The sequence below is a fragment of the Nesoenas mayeri genome, assembly GCF_963082525.1.
Source record: "Nesoenas mayeri genome assembly, chromosome: 1".
NCBI classification, from domain to species: domain Eukaryota; kingdom Metazoa; phylum Chordata; class Aves; order Columbiformes; family Columbidae; genus Nesoenas; species Nesoenas mayeri.
Genome location: NC_137541.1, coordinates 15,752,902 through 15,770,358, shown reverse-complemented (window position 1 = coordinate 15,770,358; position 17,457 = coordinate 15,752,902). Strand labels below are relative to the sequence as shown.

The 17,457-nt window shown below is 40.9% G+C and overlaps 1 protein-coding gene across 1 annotated transcript in view; it reads left to right on the top strand.

Moving 5' to 3' along the window:
* The window catches only part of COG5 (component of oligomeric golgi complex 5), a gene marked incomplete at both ends in the record, with an annotated part of 114,786 nt that extends 97,567 nt beyond the window's left edge, over positions 1-17,219 (top strand). Inside the window, 7 exons of the mRNA XM_080363321.1 lie at positions 3,407-3,517; positions 4,895-4,957; positions 5,757-5,860; positions 7,226-7,463; positions 16,156-16,232; positions 16,729-16,855; positions 17,088-17,219. Of these exons, the coding sequence (XP_080219447.1) occupies positions 3,407-3,517; positions 4,895-4,957; positions 5,757-5,860; positions 7,226-7,463; positions 16,156-16,232; positions 16,729-16,855; positions 17,088-17,219 (852 nt within the window). The remainder of the gene's footprint in view (positions 1-3,406; positions 3,518-4,894; positions 4,958-5,756; positions 5,861-7,225; positions 7,464-16,155; positions 16,233-16,728; positions 16,856-17,087) is intronic.
* Between the last annotated feature and the right edge of the window lie 238 nt (positions 17,220-17,457).

Below are 17,457 nucleotides of genomic sequence, written 5' to 3'. Positions count from 1 at the left end.
AACTGCTACAGTCCTCGTTACTGCTCATTCACGTCTGGCTTCAGCATCGTTTCTTTTCCTCTGTTTTCTTTTCAGCTAGCAGGCTCAAAGCCAGACTAACTCCGAGCGTGACTGATGCCTCCCTGGAGATGGGATGTGGTCCTTCAGCTATGCTTTCTCTCAGTTATTTATTTCCCCAAATAGATTCTGATTTGGGATGAAGTCACCCCTTCTGTAGTCCCTATTTCTGCTTAGCATCAGTTCACCCTCCTGGCCTTCTACATTTCTGGATAAATCTAACTGATTAAAAAGTCATCAGATTTTGTCTTTAGTGCCCTCATCAAAAAGAAGGCCCTTGGACTGTGCCTTTCAGCTGAGTGGATGTGGCTAGGCTTCACACTTACTTGACTTAACCTGCTTACACAGCACAATCCCCAGTGGGCAGGTAGCAGAGGAGGAGTTACATTACCACCAGCTTGACTGCATAAGCTGTGTCCAGCATAGAACTTCAAAAGTACTTGCTATATAAATGAGAGTGATGAATGTGAATCATTGATAAAACCTGGTTTGATGGAAAATAAACTGAGGGATGATTTGTGTCTAAAGGAAATGGGCTATAAGTGTGGTTTGTTGGAACCGGGGAGACACAATGATGGCATTTTTCTACCTGGATGCGTGGTTGTACAGTGGGTATTAGAGGTGTCAAGAATTCAGTCTGATGCACTGGAATATTGGAATAATTATAAACTACCTGAAATCTAGATATATGCCAGTGACAAAGTGTATGTACATGAACCTTGTTGGACAGAGTCAGTGCAGAACCTTCTTGCGTCAAGGCAAGGTCATAGAAATCATCGTGGTGACAGCAAGAAATGGGAACCACTCCGTGAGACTTCTGCTGTAGATGGCAGGACACAGGAGCTGCGTGTTCCCATGGTGGCAGGGGACACCTACCTGTGTAGGAGCTGGGTGTTCCCAAGGTGCACCTTGAGGAGAAGCAGTCCTAGGGAGACACATCTAGCTGTCAAAGTTCAAATTGATTAATTTAAGGGAATTCAGTATGGTAAACAATTTTAGGAAGACTGGTTGCTTTTAAGGCGTTTTTAGACTTCGCCTGTGAAGCTGTTGTGCACTATTGCTGACTGCAAGAGTTGCTGCTGCAGAAGGGTTATGTTTGTTTTCACCAGCAGAAGAAACACAGTTTAATTATTTCATAATATCTAAGCAAAAGAATTTGTGAAACCTTTACAACGGAGTCCAAGGAGCAGAAATTTAAGGGACTAATATGTAAAATTTTACTCTCTTAGCAGTGTCTTATGTTTAAGAGTTCTAAATGTGCAACATACCAATTTAATAGTCTGTACAGTGCTTAAAAATGCTGTGAAGAAACCTTAATGAGGTCTGGAGGATGATCAGCTGGGTGGACAGGATGTTTCTCTGCACAGCTGTTTTGTTATTAATCTGTGAAGCTGTAAGCTTGAGAAGCAGAATTCTTAAAACCAGTCATGTCCATCAAATGGAAATATCAGGAAGGCAACAGAGATGTACGCAGCTCACGTGGCTGTTCTCATCAGGAAGGCAGGAAGATGCTGAGATGGTGTATTTGTCAGCTAGTTGAAAGATGCATTCTGATGTCAAATAATTGAAGATACATTGGAAAAGATTTTTCCCTCTGCAAAGGCCTCGGAAACCTATTTATCCTGAAATAATCCCTAAATATGAAGAAAGGGAAATGAACTGATATTGTCACTGTAGTGCTGTGAATAAGTTTGAGTTCCTGTGTGCTTGCAAGAACTTGTCTAAAACTTCATTATTAGCAGCACTGGCAACTTTGCTTGCATGCTGTCTGTTTGTGCTGATGGGAAGCTATGGGATGTACAGGAACAGTCCTTCACTAGTTAAAGATTCACTGTTTCCCATTACTTAAAAATTTTCACGTTTGTTCCTTTTGTTGCTATATACTCAGTTTTAGTTTAGGAGCTTTCTGTAGGAGCTACAACTGTGTTTAAAGACACACTTCATAAAAGTCTCTTGATGACTTGTTCAATGAGTTGAGTATGTTTTTACTGAGAGACTTTTGGAGCTAGGCATCTTCAGGAGTTTCCTGAAGGAATCTAGATAATTAGCCAGATAATTATATCTCAGTAAAGCCTTCTATTAATAGCTATTCTTGCTGTAATATTTTGATGTACTTCTACAATTCACATAGCCTTTTGTCAATTCTTTGTATTTCTGCAGCTTTCAGTGCACAAGAAAATTTCTGTTTGTTTCCTAGTTACAATTTATTTTATTTCAAATTGCAAACCTCTGCTGTGGTATCCTTAAGGGGCTGTTCTGTAGTTAATTGCTATTTATGTATCACCTTGGAACTTTGATTTCTATGGTAATGATAACAAATATGTGCTTTGTGGAGTTTAAATATGAAAAAAATATTTTTATATATATTTTTGCTGAAAGGTTCATGGATAGAACTCTCTTTAATGGCTGGACTAGCAGTTTTGGTCCTTGCAGTTCTATTTTCCTGTTCATTTACAAGCTGCTAATATGTACAAAGCTGTAAGCCATCTATTTCAAGAAATGGAGTTTTTAAAGAGGGGCTCAAATGGATGGCAGAAGTAAGGACGGAGAGTATATGGAAAAAGCATAACCTGTTTATTTCTGCTGGTGGTAGTTTATCCTGCATCCTCAAGTGGGTGAATTCACCTGACTCTCAGATTACAAAACAGAAGTCATGTTGGGACTATGTATCTCCAAGAGATCTGGGTCTGAGTGCTGGGGTCTGGGAGCTGGGACAGCAGCCTCTCATGATTCCTGTTGTTCCATTTGTATTATATTATCTGGAGATGGAAGCCATAAGAATCAAGACAAGAGTTAAATGGAAGAACACTGGTACTGAAGACCTCTGTATTTCTGCCATGTTCTAAGTTTAGTTGCAAAGATGATGAGGAGTCTGGAGCATCTTTCTTACGAGGAGAGACTAAGAGAGCTGGGTCTGTTCAGCCTGGAGAAGAAAAGGCTGAGAGGGGATCTCATCAATGTTTATAAATATCTCAAGGGTGGGTGTCAAGAGGATGGGACCAGACTCCTTTCAGTGGTGCCCAACAATAGGATGAGGGCAATGGGCACAGAATGAAGCACAGGAGGTTCCATCTGAACATGGGGAGAAACTTCTTTACTTTGAGGCTGCCAGAGCCCTGGAACAGGCTGCCCAGGGAGGTTGTGGAGTCTCCTTCCCTGGAAACATTCAAATCCCACCTGGACACATTCCTGTGCGATCTGCTCTGGTGAACCTGCTTTAGCAGGTGGGTTGGATCTCCAGAGATCCCTTCCAACCCAAACCATTCTGTGATTCTGTGAACTGTAATTTTGTGGTGATGCACTGTTTAAAGAGTTAGTACTGCTTTAACGATTTCTGCAATCACTGCAGCTGTCTACCCAAGGAGATGCCAGCCAGGTGATTGGACCACTCACAGAGGGACAGAGGAGGAACGTGGCTGTAGTTAATTCACTGTACAAACTGCACCAGTCAGTTCTGAAGGTAGGCTTCCTTTGGTATTTCTCCTCTTGCCATAATATTAACTTCCTTGCTCTGTCATTTGCATATTCTCCCATCAGCTGATTAGAACTCTGAAAAATACAGCCCAATTTTGGGTTAAGAGCTGCACCCTGCTGTGCATTTGTACAAATCTTTGAGACTTGGTTGGCCCTTGGAAGCACCACTTTGCGATAAATGGTCAATATTAGAAGTGGTGTGAAAGATTTGTTTATAGAGAATAATCATGTCTCACAGCCATTGTTTTGTGAGCCTAAACAATTGAACTCTTCTGGTTTTTCTTATCAAGTAAGCTCTGTCTTTGTATGGGTCACCCTGATAGCCCTTGTCTGCATCTGTCCCAGCCCAAGCTTATGTTTCTCAGAAGACCCTCACTGCTTTCCCACTATTGTGGCCAAACTGAAAAGGGGAAGGAAAGGGTAAAATCAAGAAAAGCAGCACCTCACAAATATCTCCATGCATTGTTGCTGTGACCGAAGTCTGACCTGGAAATGTTTTCAGGACTAAGCACAGTTATGAATAATTCCAATTTACTGGTTTAGTGATGCCAACACTTACACGGTCTCTGTAAATTAAAACAAACAGATAAGGGGTAATTGTGTTTAAATCCTGGCCTGATTAGAAAAAAGATCATGAGTACTCCTGACTGTGGATATGTTTAAAGAATGTTTAAAAATGCTAAAAAGCCTATAAAATTTGCTTGGATTTTGCAAACAGATGGTAGATCAACTTTTAAGTCTGCTTTCTCTGATGTGTTTAGTAATGAACCTCATGTGCCTTAGTGTTGGAAGGAGATCTGATATGATTCAGTCTTTGAGTTTAGTATCTATCTGGCTTAAAAATGCTATCGTATAGCATGTTCATAACTAAGGAAATTGGTAGAATATTCCTTCAGATCATTCCTGGACTTTCAGTTCTAATACCACTATGGCTGTACATAAACAGCTATTTAACACATGGTGTTATAATAATCATAATACTGAGAAAGATCAACCATTCTTTCAAATATTTGCCATAGACCTGTCTGTGTAATTCTCCTTAAATTCTATACTTAGCAGTGGGTGAATGCACCACTTATTTTCATTCTGATTCTGTCAACCCATCAGCTAAATTTCAGTTGAACTCAATTGAATCCTTTCTTTGCCAGGGCAGAAGCAGAGTCCGTAGGAAATTTGAGAGCACAGAACTGATACCAGTGCACTGAAAATGCTGTCTATATGAAACACATTTAATAGTTATCCATACCTATGTAAACCACTTATTACTAAAAGTAAATCAGTATGGTTTTAAATGAAATTAAATATTATGGATTCTAATAATTTGTTGAATATTGACTGTTAACTATTACTTTACAATTTGTAGGTCATTACCAATCAGAGCTCATTTCCAGCAGCCGCTGAGCAAACAGTTACAACTGCCTTAAAGGTAATTGAATGTCCATTCGTTGCAGGGATAGGGCTGAGCTTTGCTTTGTCTGTTACACTTCAAATGAACACTTATTTTCCCAGGTATTATTTTGTGTTATGTCAAAGGCATACAAATACTCTGAAATTTATATTTTGCAGTTTATTTATATGTCACATATGCCAAATCACTGCTTGAGTAGCATTTGTATTCACAGAATCACAGAGTATTCAAGAATATTCTCGTAATGGTCGGAACCCAGATGTCATCTGACTGTGAAAATAAATGTATTTCTCTGCAACATTCACACAGCAATAGCTGCATCCTTCATCACCCCTGTACCCCTTCCAACACACATAAAAATATGATTTTTATGCTACCTGGTGCTTTCCTGGGGGGTCATGTGGGTGACGGCGCAGCCCTCCGTGGATGACAGCTGTGCACATCTGTCCTGCTGTGCGCTGATCCAAGAGTAGCTGTGAGCAGGGGAATGAAGGGCAGCTTGTGTGTCTGGGGAATGAACAGCGGAACGATGTGTGTGCACCAAAACATGTACATTTACAAACCAGGAATGCCAGATTTTTGAAGGAAGGCTTTACATAGAACTAGTAAACAGCCTTATTTCTGCATTTGACTGGTAAAATCAAGTAAAGAGAAATGTTATCTTAGGCTGTTGTCCTTCTATTTAGCAGTTTCTAATGCAGAAAAATAAAAAACGCAGTTGAAAATAACTGTTTGTCAAGGTATTTTTGAGGTCTCAAAATGCAAATGCTTCTAATTTCGGTTTCCTTACTTCTGCTTTTTTCTTGTTCTATTTTAGGTGGTCCATGATCTAATGGGTAGTGCTGTTCAACCGTTACTGAACTCTGTAGGAGATTCAGTAGAAGCTATTATCATCACTATGCACCAGGAAGATTTTTCTGGGTAACTAGAAATGTGTTTTAAATTTAACGTTGCTTTAGTAAGATGTCCTGCATATGCATAATAGATTGTTATTGCCATGATGTCCTTGGAGCAAGGGCGCATTTTCGTTGAGGGGAAGGCAATGCTTTATGGTCAGTGAACACAGAAAGCAGAATTACACCTATATTGAAACAAATTAATCAGGTAGCATGTGTCTTCTTGCCTTTTTTTCCATGTCTGTTGAGTTAAATTCATTTTAAATGAAAAATAAAGCCAAGCAGACGCCATTTTTGTGCTAAAAAAACCCTTTTGTTTTCAAAACTTATTTTCTTGTGGACAGTCTTCAGAACGGTCCATATTGTTGTCTCAAAGCGAATAACCTCTGATTTAAAATTACACATATTTTTCTAAAGTATTAGTGAATATGAAATGATTTTCAAAATCTCTTTTATAGAAAGTTCACATTTGGTGTATTATGCTACTTTCCTGTAGCATTTTAATTAAAATTTCGAGTATTCTTCCTCTGCAAAAATTTTGGGATCAATCTATCATTGAGACTTCCATCTTGAGTGTTATTTTAGTTGTTATATCTGTTCTGACATCACTTATATCATCATTAGATGCCTTGTTTTCTGTCTTGGAAATTCACTGAAAACAGTGTATTTTCGGAAGTGTTTTAAATTTTCCTTTTGCCTTTTTTTTTTTCCCCTTTTTTTTAAAAAAAAACCCAATATTTTACCCTTTCCATCTTTCTTTTGCTACCACTAGCAAAATACCTCTCTGTGTGGATAAACCGAGTCAGCTAAAAGCTGAGCTTTGTGTGGTAGCCTGCACACTCAGGTTCATGAGTTTGGAAGAGCCTGGTTGTGATTCAAATAAAGAGAAAGGTGATTGATTTCTGTGTCCTGTAGCTTCTGTGCTGCTTCTGTGATAATTAGATTTTTATAACCCTGGGTTTGGAGGAATCTAGGAAACTAATTCTGTACAGAGGACAGGTTTGGAATAGGCTGAAGTAGTAACCCCGTGATATGTGCCTGTGTTTTCTGACCCATTATTAGAGTTTCAAATCAACAGCTGGGACATTTAGATTTAGGCGCTGGGTTTGATGTTTAGGCTCCAGAGTGGTGGAGGCTTTGCAAGCTGGGTAGGAGTGGAGTGGTGTCCTTTATCTTTGTTAGGATGGGGATGGCTGATAGAAAGATTTTTTTGACTACAACTTCAGAGAGAGCTACATGCTCTTTATTCTGAGTAGAAATGAAACTCTACAATTCATGCCATGACTTTGTGGGATGGGAAAAAAATAAAAAGAATCCAGTAGTTTTTGACTGTGTTTTAAAGATGAATTTAGCTGTCCCCATTTCTTTTTTTCTTTTTTTTTTTTTTCAGATCATTACCTAGCTCAGGAAAACCAGATGTCCCTTGTTCTCTGTACATGAAAGAACTCCAGGGTTTTATAGCAAGAGTCATGAGCGACTACTTCAGACATTTTGAATGTTTCGACTTTGTCTTTGATAACACTGAGGCCATGGCTCAAAGAGCAATTGAACTTTTCATTCGCCATGCCAGTCTAATAAGGCCCCTTGGTGAAGGTGGGAAGATGCGGCTTGCAGCGGATTTTGCGCAGGTACCTTAATACTGATTTCTGCTTTTTACTGTTACTTCACTGTGCTCACTGAAAAGTATCAGTAGTTTAGTACGCATCTGAGTGTAAACAAGCGGTTGTAGAGATCAGTGCATTCCAGTTTTGAACATCCTCTCTGCTGAGATACTGGATCCTGAGAAATGCATCCACTAAGTAGCTGAAGATCCCCTATCACCGTAAGGCACATTCAGGGAGGTCTGACAGCTCCCTGTCAAGTGACTGTTGCATTTAAATTCAGCTGCGCCTCGACATTTCATTCCAGTTGCCTGACCTTTTTGGTACGTCCATCATTTGCCACCATTCATTCACTTCATTCTTTGTCTCTCTTCTAATGGAATAGTGTGTCGCTTTCTTAATCGCTTTATATATCACAGTGCCCACAGTGGCCAACCATTAATTCAGCTGCCTTGCAGTGCAGGAGACAAGCTAAAGAAATACCAGTATCCTGTGGAAGAACTGCCCTTTTGGTAACAGACGGGCAGTTTTCTTGTGGGATTCTCTTCATGCCATGATTGACTTATCTGCCTCTCAGCTTTATCTAGCTCTGGTACTGGACTAAAACACAAACCAAATTGCCAGATTAATATTTACTACCTGTCTGCCTTATCTACTATATTCAAATTTAATTTGTCGATAGTAACACTGTGTGATTAACTTGCCAAAGAATACAGGCATCCACTAGATTGGTCTGAGAGTCCTCGTAATTATTATCCAAGTGGAAAGGGAATTAGCAGCAGCTGTCTGCATACCGAGTGCTGCTTTTGGCTGGTAAGCAACTGAGGCAGGAGAGGGTGGCATCGCTGCCATCTCACTGCTGCTTGTGGCTGCTTTGTATCACTTGCCTGTGAGTTAGATACTCCTGAGTAAAGTTTTTTCTTCGTTACTCAAAAGGAGCAAATCAGCTGTTAACCACAGAAGATACGGGCAAGTTTTCAATTGCTTTCCGTGAGAAGGTTCAGTTCCCTTCTCTGTTTTGAAGACAATGGCATAAAACTGGAGAAAAAAAAAAAAGAATGCTTGACAACTCCTCTGGAAGGAATATAGATAATTTTTGTAATTTATGCTGCAGTACTAAAGTAAGTCTTATAAATTTGGGAAATATCTTCACCTAATTCTACAGTAACGAGCATCTGATCTAAGCACCTATTATAATAATACTAAAAATATCACTCGTTTATCTTTTCTAAACACTTATTTTTCTCATTCTGACATGGGCTGCCTTTTAAGTGAAAAATGAAGGTATGTTTTCATTTGAGTGTAGGGGGCTTTGCATGTTCTTCCCCACGCTGAGTATAACTCTGAACGAACAACTGTGTGAAGATAAATATTCTGATTTCTTTTGTACTGTGGAAGAAAAGAAATAGGTTTTGAATTCATTCTTGTCTCCTGCCTTCAGTTGTTGCTGCATCTGGGGGCTGCCTTGTGTTTTTCTCATCTTCACATTGTGCCGTATTTTTGACTTGTTTCAAAATGGTCTTAAGAAAAGAAATATCTGGGTCCACCCAACCACATACAGCCAGCTCAGTGCTCACTCTGGGCCATTGGCCATCTCTGCACAGAGCTCCTTGGGGCGCCCCAGGCTGCACAGGGGCTGTAGTGTCCAGAATGGCCTCAACACTATCTCCTGTCTCTCAGGATAACAGAAAAAGGACCAAAACATTTTGTATGTAGAAGTTGCCTTATATCCATGTTTTCTGGGCTGTGTCTGCCCCTCCTGAAAACCTGGTGAGTTTTGGGCACGTGCCGGTGACACCAGCTCCTGGTAGCCCCACCGAGGAGGTTGTAGTTGCTCTGACCTGCTCGGGAGTCCTGGGTATGTTTGCTGAAATGTGGCTGTAAACCAGAACAGGACTCATTTCACTTCCATGCTCACACTCCTGTGGCACATGGCTTTGTCAAGGAAAAGTCTTGATTCCTCCGGAGAGGAGGGGAAGTTGCTGCTGCTGCGGGCTGAGGAGAGCGGGGAGCGGGTATTTAGCTGGGCTGCTGCTTGATGGGAAGGGTAAACGTTCCATAAATGCTGCGTGCAGGGCTTTTTCAGTCCCAGAAAGGGACTGCATTGTTGCACTAACGCCAAACCTGAAGGAAAGGACCTGCCGTCAAAGACACTATGTGTAGGAGGAGGTTTGTTTATAAACTGTTTTTAGTTGTGCTCTGTCTTGTAGAGCCATTTTGAATTTTCTGTACTCAAAAAGGGTTACATGTTCCTCCTTAAAACCGGCTTTAGAGATCTAAAACCGCTTTTGGTGTTTTGGGGTTACTTGCAGGCAAAAAACCTGGGCAGAAACCCGTCCAGAAGCTTCGGTTAATTTGGAGTTCTATTATAAACTCGCATGCAGTAAGTCACATAATCTTGGGTTGCATCAGATTTTGGCTATCTCGTGCTTGTGCACGTTTCTTTCAGAGCACTCAGAGTTACAGCTGCCTTGCACTCAGCAGAATAGCTTTGGCTGAGAGTCAGACTTGAAAATTTTTGCAGTGGAAACGTGTTTTACTGATAAGTTGCCTCAAAACAACAGGTGTCTATACAGAAGGGGGAAAACTGAGGCTTCAAGTTCTCCTCATTCAGAACTGGGTTTGGTGAGGTGCACAATAGACAATTTTCTTAAGTAAGGCTCATCTACTTATACAGTTAGGAATTATTGCTGTAATTCTTTTGAATTCTCTGTCTTACCCTGTTTCCAGTGTCAGTATTGCATTTTGCAGATATTTCAGCCGTAAGACCAGGTGTGTTCTAGTGTGCAGCTGTAAACAGATGTATGATAGGCTTGAAATATGCCTGAATATCATTAATATGATTTCATGAAGATCAGTGCTTACAGGGACGGAGAGATATTTTAAGCCTTCGGAAACGTCTGCAGTGCTGCAAGGTTATTATCACATACTGTGCTGTTCTTGGGACTCTTCTCGTTCAAAATATTTCTAGTCTACAGGCTGAATTCACCTCTTTTCATGCTCTCAGTTTTTGTGCAGGCAATTGCACAGGATTATTTTTCAGTTCACTCCTATAAATCCCTGGTTCAGTTTGATTTCATTTGTTTTTGTATTTTTAAGGTGACTATAATTCAGTATTCATGTATGTAATACCCAATTTCACTTTTTAATTCAGTACTAGTCAGACTGAGAAAGATGTTCTCCTGGAGACAAGCAAGCCAGCAAGCCCTGCGGTTTTGCAACATTTATGTTTCTGGGAAGTACTAGAAATGAGGAATCTACAGTAATATTTGGCACGGAAGTCAGTAGCCCGCTACATAAAGGTTGGAAGCTGATATAGGAAAACAGCTGTTTATTAATAGCAAATACAAATCACAACTGCATTGAAATAAACTAGTGTAGGAACTGCAAACACTAAATCATCTGTATGCTTCATGGCATGAAGGCATGACATGAATTCCCATCTTTTCATAGTGCAGGTGTGTGTGTGGAGTGACATATAAGACGGGAGTCTGTGCCGAGAACCCCATCTCATGTCATGATAGATTACTTTCAGCCTTGTCGAGTGAACTATTTTTATTGGTCCTGTTTGGGTTAATATTATTCTGTATATACCCTCGTATATTTCTTATCTAGCTGCGATTTATAGGTGGGGTTTTTGGCATTGTTTGGTGCTGTGTTCAAACAGTTTTGATGGGGCATAGTTAACACTGCCAGCGATTCTTCAAGTCTTCATCAATAAATTTCTGCAAAATGTCTTAATTTTATTGAATCTTCCTAGGAAAATGCTTTTACTGTAGACGTTGACAATGCTAAATTCTAGTGCAGAAGAAACGTTTCTATCTGCTGCTTAACCTATGCTCAGAATCTGCTTTCCTGATTCAGTATGTGGTGTTAAAAAGCAAGAATATTATGTATTTGGTTTTTTTTTAAATATGAACAGATTTGCTTGTTTGATCAAACATGATGATACGAGTCCAAAAATGATTTTTATCATTTTTTATAAAAAAATTTCCTCTGTAGTTTCTTACAGAGAAGTAAGAGAAGCAAGATGTTGTAATCACAGTTGCAATCATAAGGGGAGAAACTGCTAAAGCTAAAATGCGCTTAATGCTAACTATCTTACCAGAAGGAGAAAGTGATTTTCTGGTGTGTGTTATTTTGGAGGTATTGCAGCTGAAGGATTTACTTGAATGTCCACCATTTTGGAATTGCTGTATGAGAGAAATCAGATTCCACATCCCTTCAAGGGCAGCTGCTTTCATATGTCAGTTCAGAGCTCTTCTGCTCTCTTGCTTGTTAACGCATTCTCTCCTGGTGAATGGCTAGAAAAAAAGCATTTTGAGTTAACGTTTAAAAACTTGAAATTCATCTTGGCCAAGAGAAAATATAATTGATAAATATTTAATGTTAAGATTTTCTAGCTGAAAAAAACAGCTGTTCAGTAATCAGAGATCTTGAAAATACCACAATAGACACTAAACAATAACTTCACTGCACTCTTCAATATATATGCATTATCTGTATCTAGACTACATATTAACTTCACCCTTGGATTGCTGAACATAATGCAATTAGAGAAGCCAGCCACGTGATGTATTTTGTACAATATGGGTAGCCAGTGAATATTTCAACAGATAATTGACCACCTAGCCATGAGCTGTAGCAGGGTCATATAAGAAGAAAATATAATATAGCTTTTTTGGGTTTAGAGAGGAAGAAGCATGTGTTAGGCAGGATTCTGCCACTGTGTTCTGCAAAGCGTAGCAAAACAACACAAAAAGCCATGGGGTTTGAACAAGGGTAGAGGAAATGAGGTGGAGTTGTTAGGCCTGTGTGTTTTCGCTGCCCCTTCCTTTCGGCAGCATGTGCGCTTCCTACGGCTTCTCTGATCCTTTGTTAATGATTCTGTCACATTAGTCAATCAAGCCTCTGTGGTTGCCAGTTACTGCTTGGACACTTGATTCATCCCTGAATTTAACCTGCATATCCGAGTTTTCAAATTTGCAATTCTGGGATAAAAATTTGGAAAAGAAACAACAAATACTACATACCCTTTCATATGTAGAGTCCATAGGACACAGCTGTAGGAAAAGCCTTGCACACGCGATACAGATACTGGCTTGCAGAGAGCTGAAAACATCACCTGACCTGTCAAGGCTCACCAAGATGCTTTGGAAACCAGAGCTGTGTGTCATAGCAAAAGCTGCTGTGCTATAAACATGCTGCATGAATCGAGAGTTGGTGCGGCTTCAGGTGATGACAGGTAGCAAAACAAGTGGTGTACACTCAGTCCTCTGCCCGATTCCAGCACGAACAAACAGCAGCTGCTCCGGCGGTGCCGGCCGGCATGATGCTCAGCGGAGACACACAACCCCGCTCAGTGGGCCTGCAGAAATGAATCTAACAGCAGAAAGATGCTGTAGCATCTCACTGCATCATCTGGCTCAGACAAATAGCTAAAATTCAAGTGAAGAAAACAATCTTAGTTATTATGTGAAGTATAGTTTTTATTGGAGAGATTGGGTTATAATACGTAGCAGACTAGTGTTGTAAATTAAAAAAAAAAGTTTCTGTGGTTTATGTACATTTTTCCCACATTAGTTTTCACTGATTCCCACTCTTCATGAGTCAATTTGAGATGGTATAGTATGCTGCAAAGCTTAAAAACAATTTTTTTCTTTGGCAACTAGTACTTCACGAATCAACCATCTGCTGCCATTAAATCTATCTAGTTCTAGCAATACTGATAATTTCCTTCCATGAATAGAGGTTGAAGATGAAGTAATAGAATTTTCCAAAGTAAATTTTATTCTTTAGTACTTAAGAATAAAGATATTGATTTATGGAAACTGCCAAGTATCTTCAAATTTGTCTTAATAAGGCATTGGTTAAGCTGTAGAAGGTTTCACTTACATCTCATTATATCATATTATGTTTCAGGAGTGAAACAATCATTTAAAACTTATTAAGCAAAATTATATTTTGCTGTGCTGAGATTTCTTTCCCCTCATGAGTACGGTTTGGTGCATGCATCTCTGTTTCCACAAATCAGACTGGCAGTTTGTTGCCTGTTATCAAATCCTCTAAAGCACCTAAAAGAATTATCTTCTCCCTGGTTCTTCCCAGCTACAAGCCCACGGCTCCCACCAGAGCTGAGACACCAGCTCCTGCAGGATCTCAGTTACTTCCAGATGCCCCTAGACAATGCTGATGCCTGAAAAGAAGCTCTGGAGAAATCAGAGTGTTGCTCCCATTTGTTTTTCCAGGTCCGTAGGGTTCTTGTATCATGATGCAGCAAAACCTACTTAATTACCTTCTCTTCTTGGCTACTTGCTTCTGATCCTGTGCAACAGGCCAACCCCTTGGCTCCCATACGTGCTCAGAAGCGTCCTGGGGGTTTGGGGGAACGACATGCTGAACTCACTCTAAGTTTCATTGCACTTTGGAGTTGGGCACCCCCAGCAGTAATCCCTGGGGAGAACCTGCCCGTCCTGGCGCGGGCACCCAACCTGGCGCCCTTGTGCCAGCAGATCCAGCACCAGCACAGGGCTGGCGGCTCCTCCTCCACGTGGGGACGTTGGGTTCCCGTGTCTCTGCCCGACGGGCAGCATGCGTGCTCAGGAGCTGCAGAGCTGGGTTGGACCTGCTCTTCAGCCCAAGGAACAGGTCGCCCTTGTGCCTGTGTGTGGCAGAGGTGACCCAGCCCTTAGGCTGCAGGGTCACAGGGACAGGGCAGGGATCCCCACAGCTGTAGGAAAGGGTCCAGTTCATAGCCCAGAGTGGAGGATTTCGGGTCCAGAAGGGCAGGAGGGAGCCGGGCTGTTACCCAGGGCTGCAGCATTTGTCTGAAAGCAGAAGACAAAGATCCTTATTTCCGCTTCCTGGATTTTTATTCACTTTCTGCTTCTGCGAGTGTCTGCTTTATATCAAATGTAGGTTTCGGGCAGTCTGGAAGTGCTCAAGGTGAGGCAGGTACTCCAAGGTTCCTAGCGGGGAGCGGCTTTGCACTGTTGCTAGGCCAGCCCTGTGGGGCTTTCCCCGTCGCCTGTCAGAGGTGCTCCCCTCTCCTCCTTGCAGAGGCAGCTTAGGGGCCTGGGTTGGGCCCTCTGGCTTTTCCAGCTTTGTCTGAGCGGGTGTCACATAGGTGAACGCTCCTACAACATGACCCACCTGACCAGTTTTAGATGTCTGCCTCAGGGAAACATGCATCCCATCCCAGGAGTGCCTGTTGGTCTCCACTGGGTGTGAAGAGAACCTGCAGATGTTGAGAAGCAGGTGAGATGACTCCCATCCCACCACCTGCTTTTTAAGATGGGTGCCGAAGTATATGGCCTTAATTTGCTTTAATTTCTAATGTATTTTCTTCTGGTTTTAGATGAATTATGGCATCGTAGTTTGCCGTACCATCTTTCTTGTTTGTGCTGGAACCCCAGCATAGTTATGTGCTCTTGGTGAAGCCGGTGGCCCAGCAGCCAGCTCTGTCTGAGGAAATGCTACAGCCTGAAAGAATAATAATATTAAACACTTCACTGTAAATAGTGCCTTATCACAAACACTTTGAAACTCATTCAGCAATGTTACTTAAATGGGAAACTCATTGCATAGTGGTTTTGATCTTCTTATTTATTTTAGTTCTCATCCTTTGAAACTTAGCTTAATTGTGCATTATGTGGAAATCAAAGTCTGAATAGTCTTTCAAGTTGGGGATTTTAAAAAACGTACATGGAGAATAAAGCTTGCATCTCTCTGACTGACACTTCAGGAATGCACAAAATAAATACTTAATCCATATCTGGCTGAAGTTACTTTACCTATGGGTTTCTTTGAGTGGTGGTGTTTGTATTAGTGTGCATATTAACTGAAGCTTTGCCATGTAATATTCATGTTCAGTCTGGGATTTGGAAGTTAAATTGTGCTTTCTCATTTCTGTGTCCTCACTGTGGATGAAGAGCCTGGGACAGAATCTCGTTTCATGTGCATGATGTAAAAATCCAAGCAGAACCTGGCTTTTGTTTGAAAAGGCAGGAGAACTCCAGTGCTTAAAAACAGAAAGTGTTTAAAAATCGTTTGTTTTCAGGATGGCTGCTGTAACTCTGAGACCAAACAGTATGAAAATAAGTAGGAAAATAATGCTCTACTGATCCTCCTTTGCCTGTGGTTCCACATGCCTCTGTCACAACAGCTCTCAGCTGCCTTCTATCAAGTCTGTGTAGGTTTTGAGCCCCAGAATTCGCATTAAAGTGTTTAAGAAAGAATCTCTTTAACCTTGTCCTTTGCCACGGGAAAGTGTGCCCAGCTGAAATTACTGCCTGTTTTTACTGCTTTAGGAGCAGTTTGGGGAGACCTGCCTAGATTTGCTCTCTTTCCAGACTGCAGGCAGATTTTTGGGGTACTGACATAAGAGCTGTATCAGGAAACTCATCACCAACAAAATAAACCTGCTGCGAGAAACAAAGCTTTGGTCTCAGAAAGCTCATGAGACCCCTTCTGTTCTTAACCACAGACTATCACTATTGTTTGCTGTGGGATGCTCACTGCCTTGCCAGCAATGAGACAAAAGCCTTGGCTTGGGCAAGGCAGTATGGAAGGAAGGGGAAACTTCTTGTCTTAAATTCAGCTGCCAAGTCAGTGACTTGGTCTGAAGGTTCGGATTATTGCTTTTAAAGGCAGGCTACTTCAATACCGAGTTTTATATTTTGGGACAATCTAATTCAAATTAAAATGTTTGGTTTTGCAGATGGAGCTGGCAGTTGCACCGCTGTGTCGGCGAGTGTCTGACCTAGGAAAGTCGTACAGACAGCTGAGGTCCTTCAGGTGAGTTGCAGTCGCAGGAACTAGTGATTGGCAGTATGACCACACGGTATTTCAAAACTGATTTAGTACCTCGTGTTACTTCTGATTGAACTGAGAGCTTTTTTGGCAACACCCACCTGCAAATCAGAAATAGATTAAAGTTCTTTTAAATTTTATGCAGAGTATATCTGTGATTTAACAATCTTTGTCATGCAAATGTTGGCCAATTTGTACTTTTTTTGTGTTGCTTTCAGTGCAACTTCTGTATGAGAGTTCTATAGCTACATTAAGTGTTTTCACTGAAATATGAAATTTACAGTCCTGTGTTGTTTAATTACAATAGTCAATTTCTGTAAATTTTTGCAAACTGAACCTGTGTTGAAAACCCAAGATGCAGACTAGTGGAAAAAATTAGATGATTCTATCCTGACACAGTATTGCCAATGTATAGGCGTGTTCCTAATGCATAAGATAAGCTTTTTCTTCCTTTCACAAGTCTATTGTTACATTTTTCCAGACCACTGCTGTTCCAGACCAGTGAGCATATTGCCAGTAGCCCAGCTCTGGGAGAGGTTATTCCATTCAGCATTATTCTTCAGTTCTTATTTGCAAGAGCACCACCAGAGTTAAAATCACCCTTCCAGGTAAACAAGATCAGTCTTTCCTTTTGAGATGTCCTAAGGAGGAATGAACATTGTAGTTTGCCCTAATTATTTTAGTTTAAAAGTATCCAAGCTCATACTTTATATGATCTGTTGGCTTTTGTTTTTATTGTGGCAAAGGTGTTGTGGTCACTGACTTCATATTTTTATTAACAACACTAGGAAGATGATAACCTGATTTTAAATAGACTCTAAATTCTTTAAATTCTGTCAGCTCATAGAAGAAATTGCAAGTCTTATCACAGACTGCAAATTGCCTGGATCCTGCTCATGTAAGATGCAGGAAATCTGGATTCCACTCCCTGTTGGAATTAGGCAAACAGCTGATGTAGGAGATCACGTCTGAGCTCCCAAATAATGTGTTGGGCTATTTCTGTTAATTTGTTTCTGACTGCATAACTCCTTCTGCATCACTGCGTTGTTAAGAGAGCCTCACGTGGCCTTCATTGATGTCATCTTTGATTCTGAAGTTGGTGTGTGTGTTTCCTTTTCACATTTATGTGTAATTGGTGTTTATGTTTCTCTGTATCAGAGGGCTGAGTGGTCCATTGCCCGCTACTCCCAGTGGCTCGATGATCATCCAT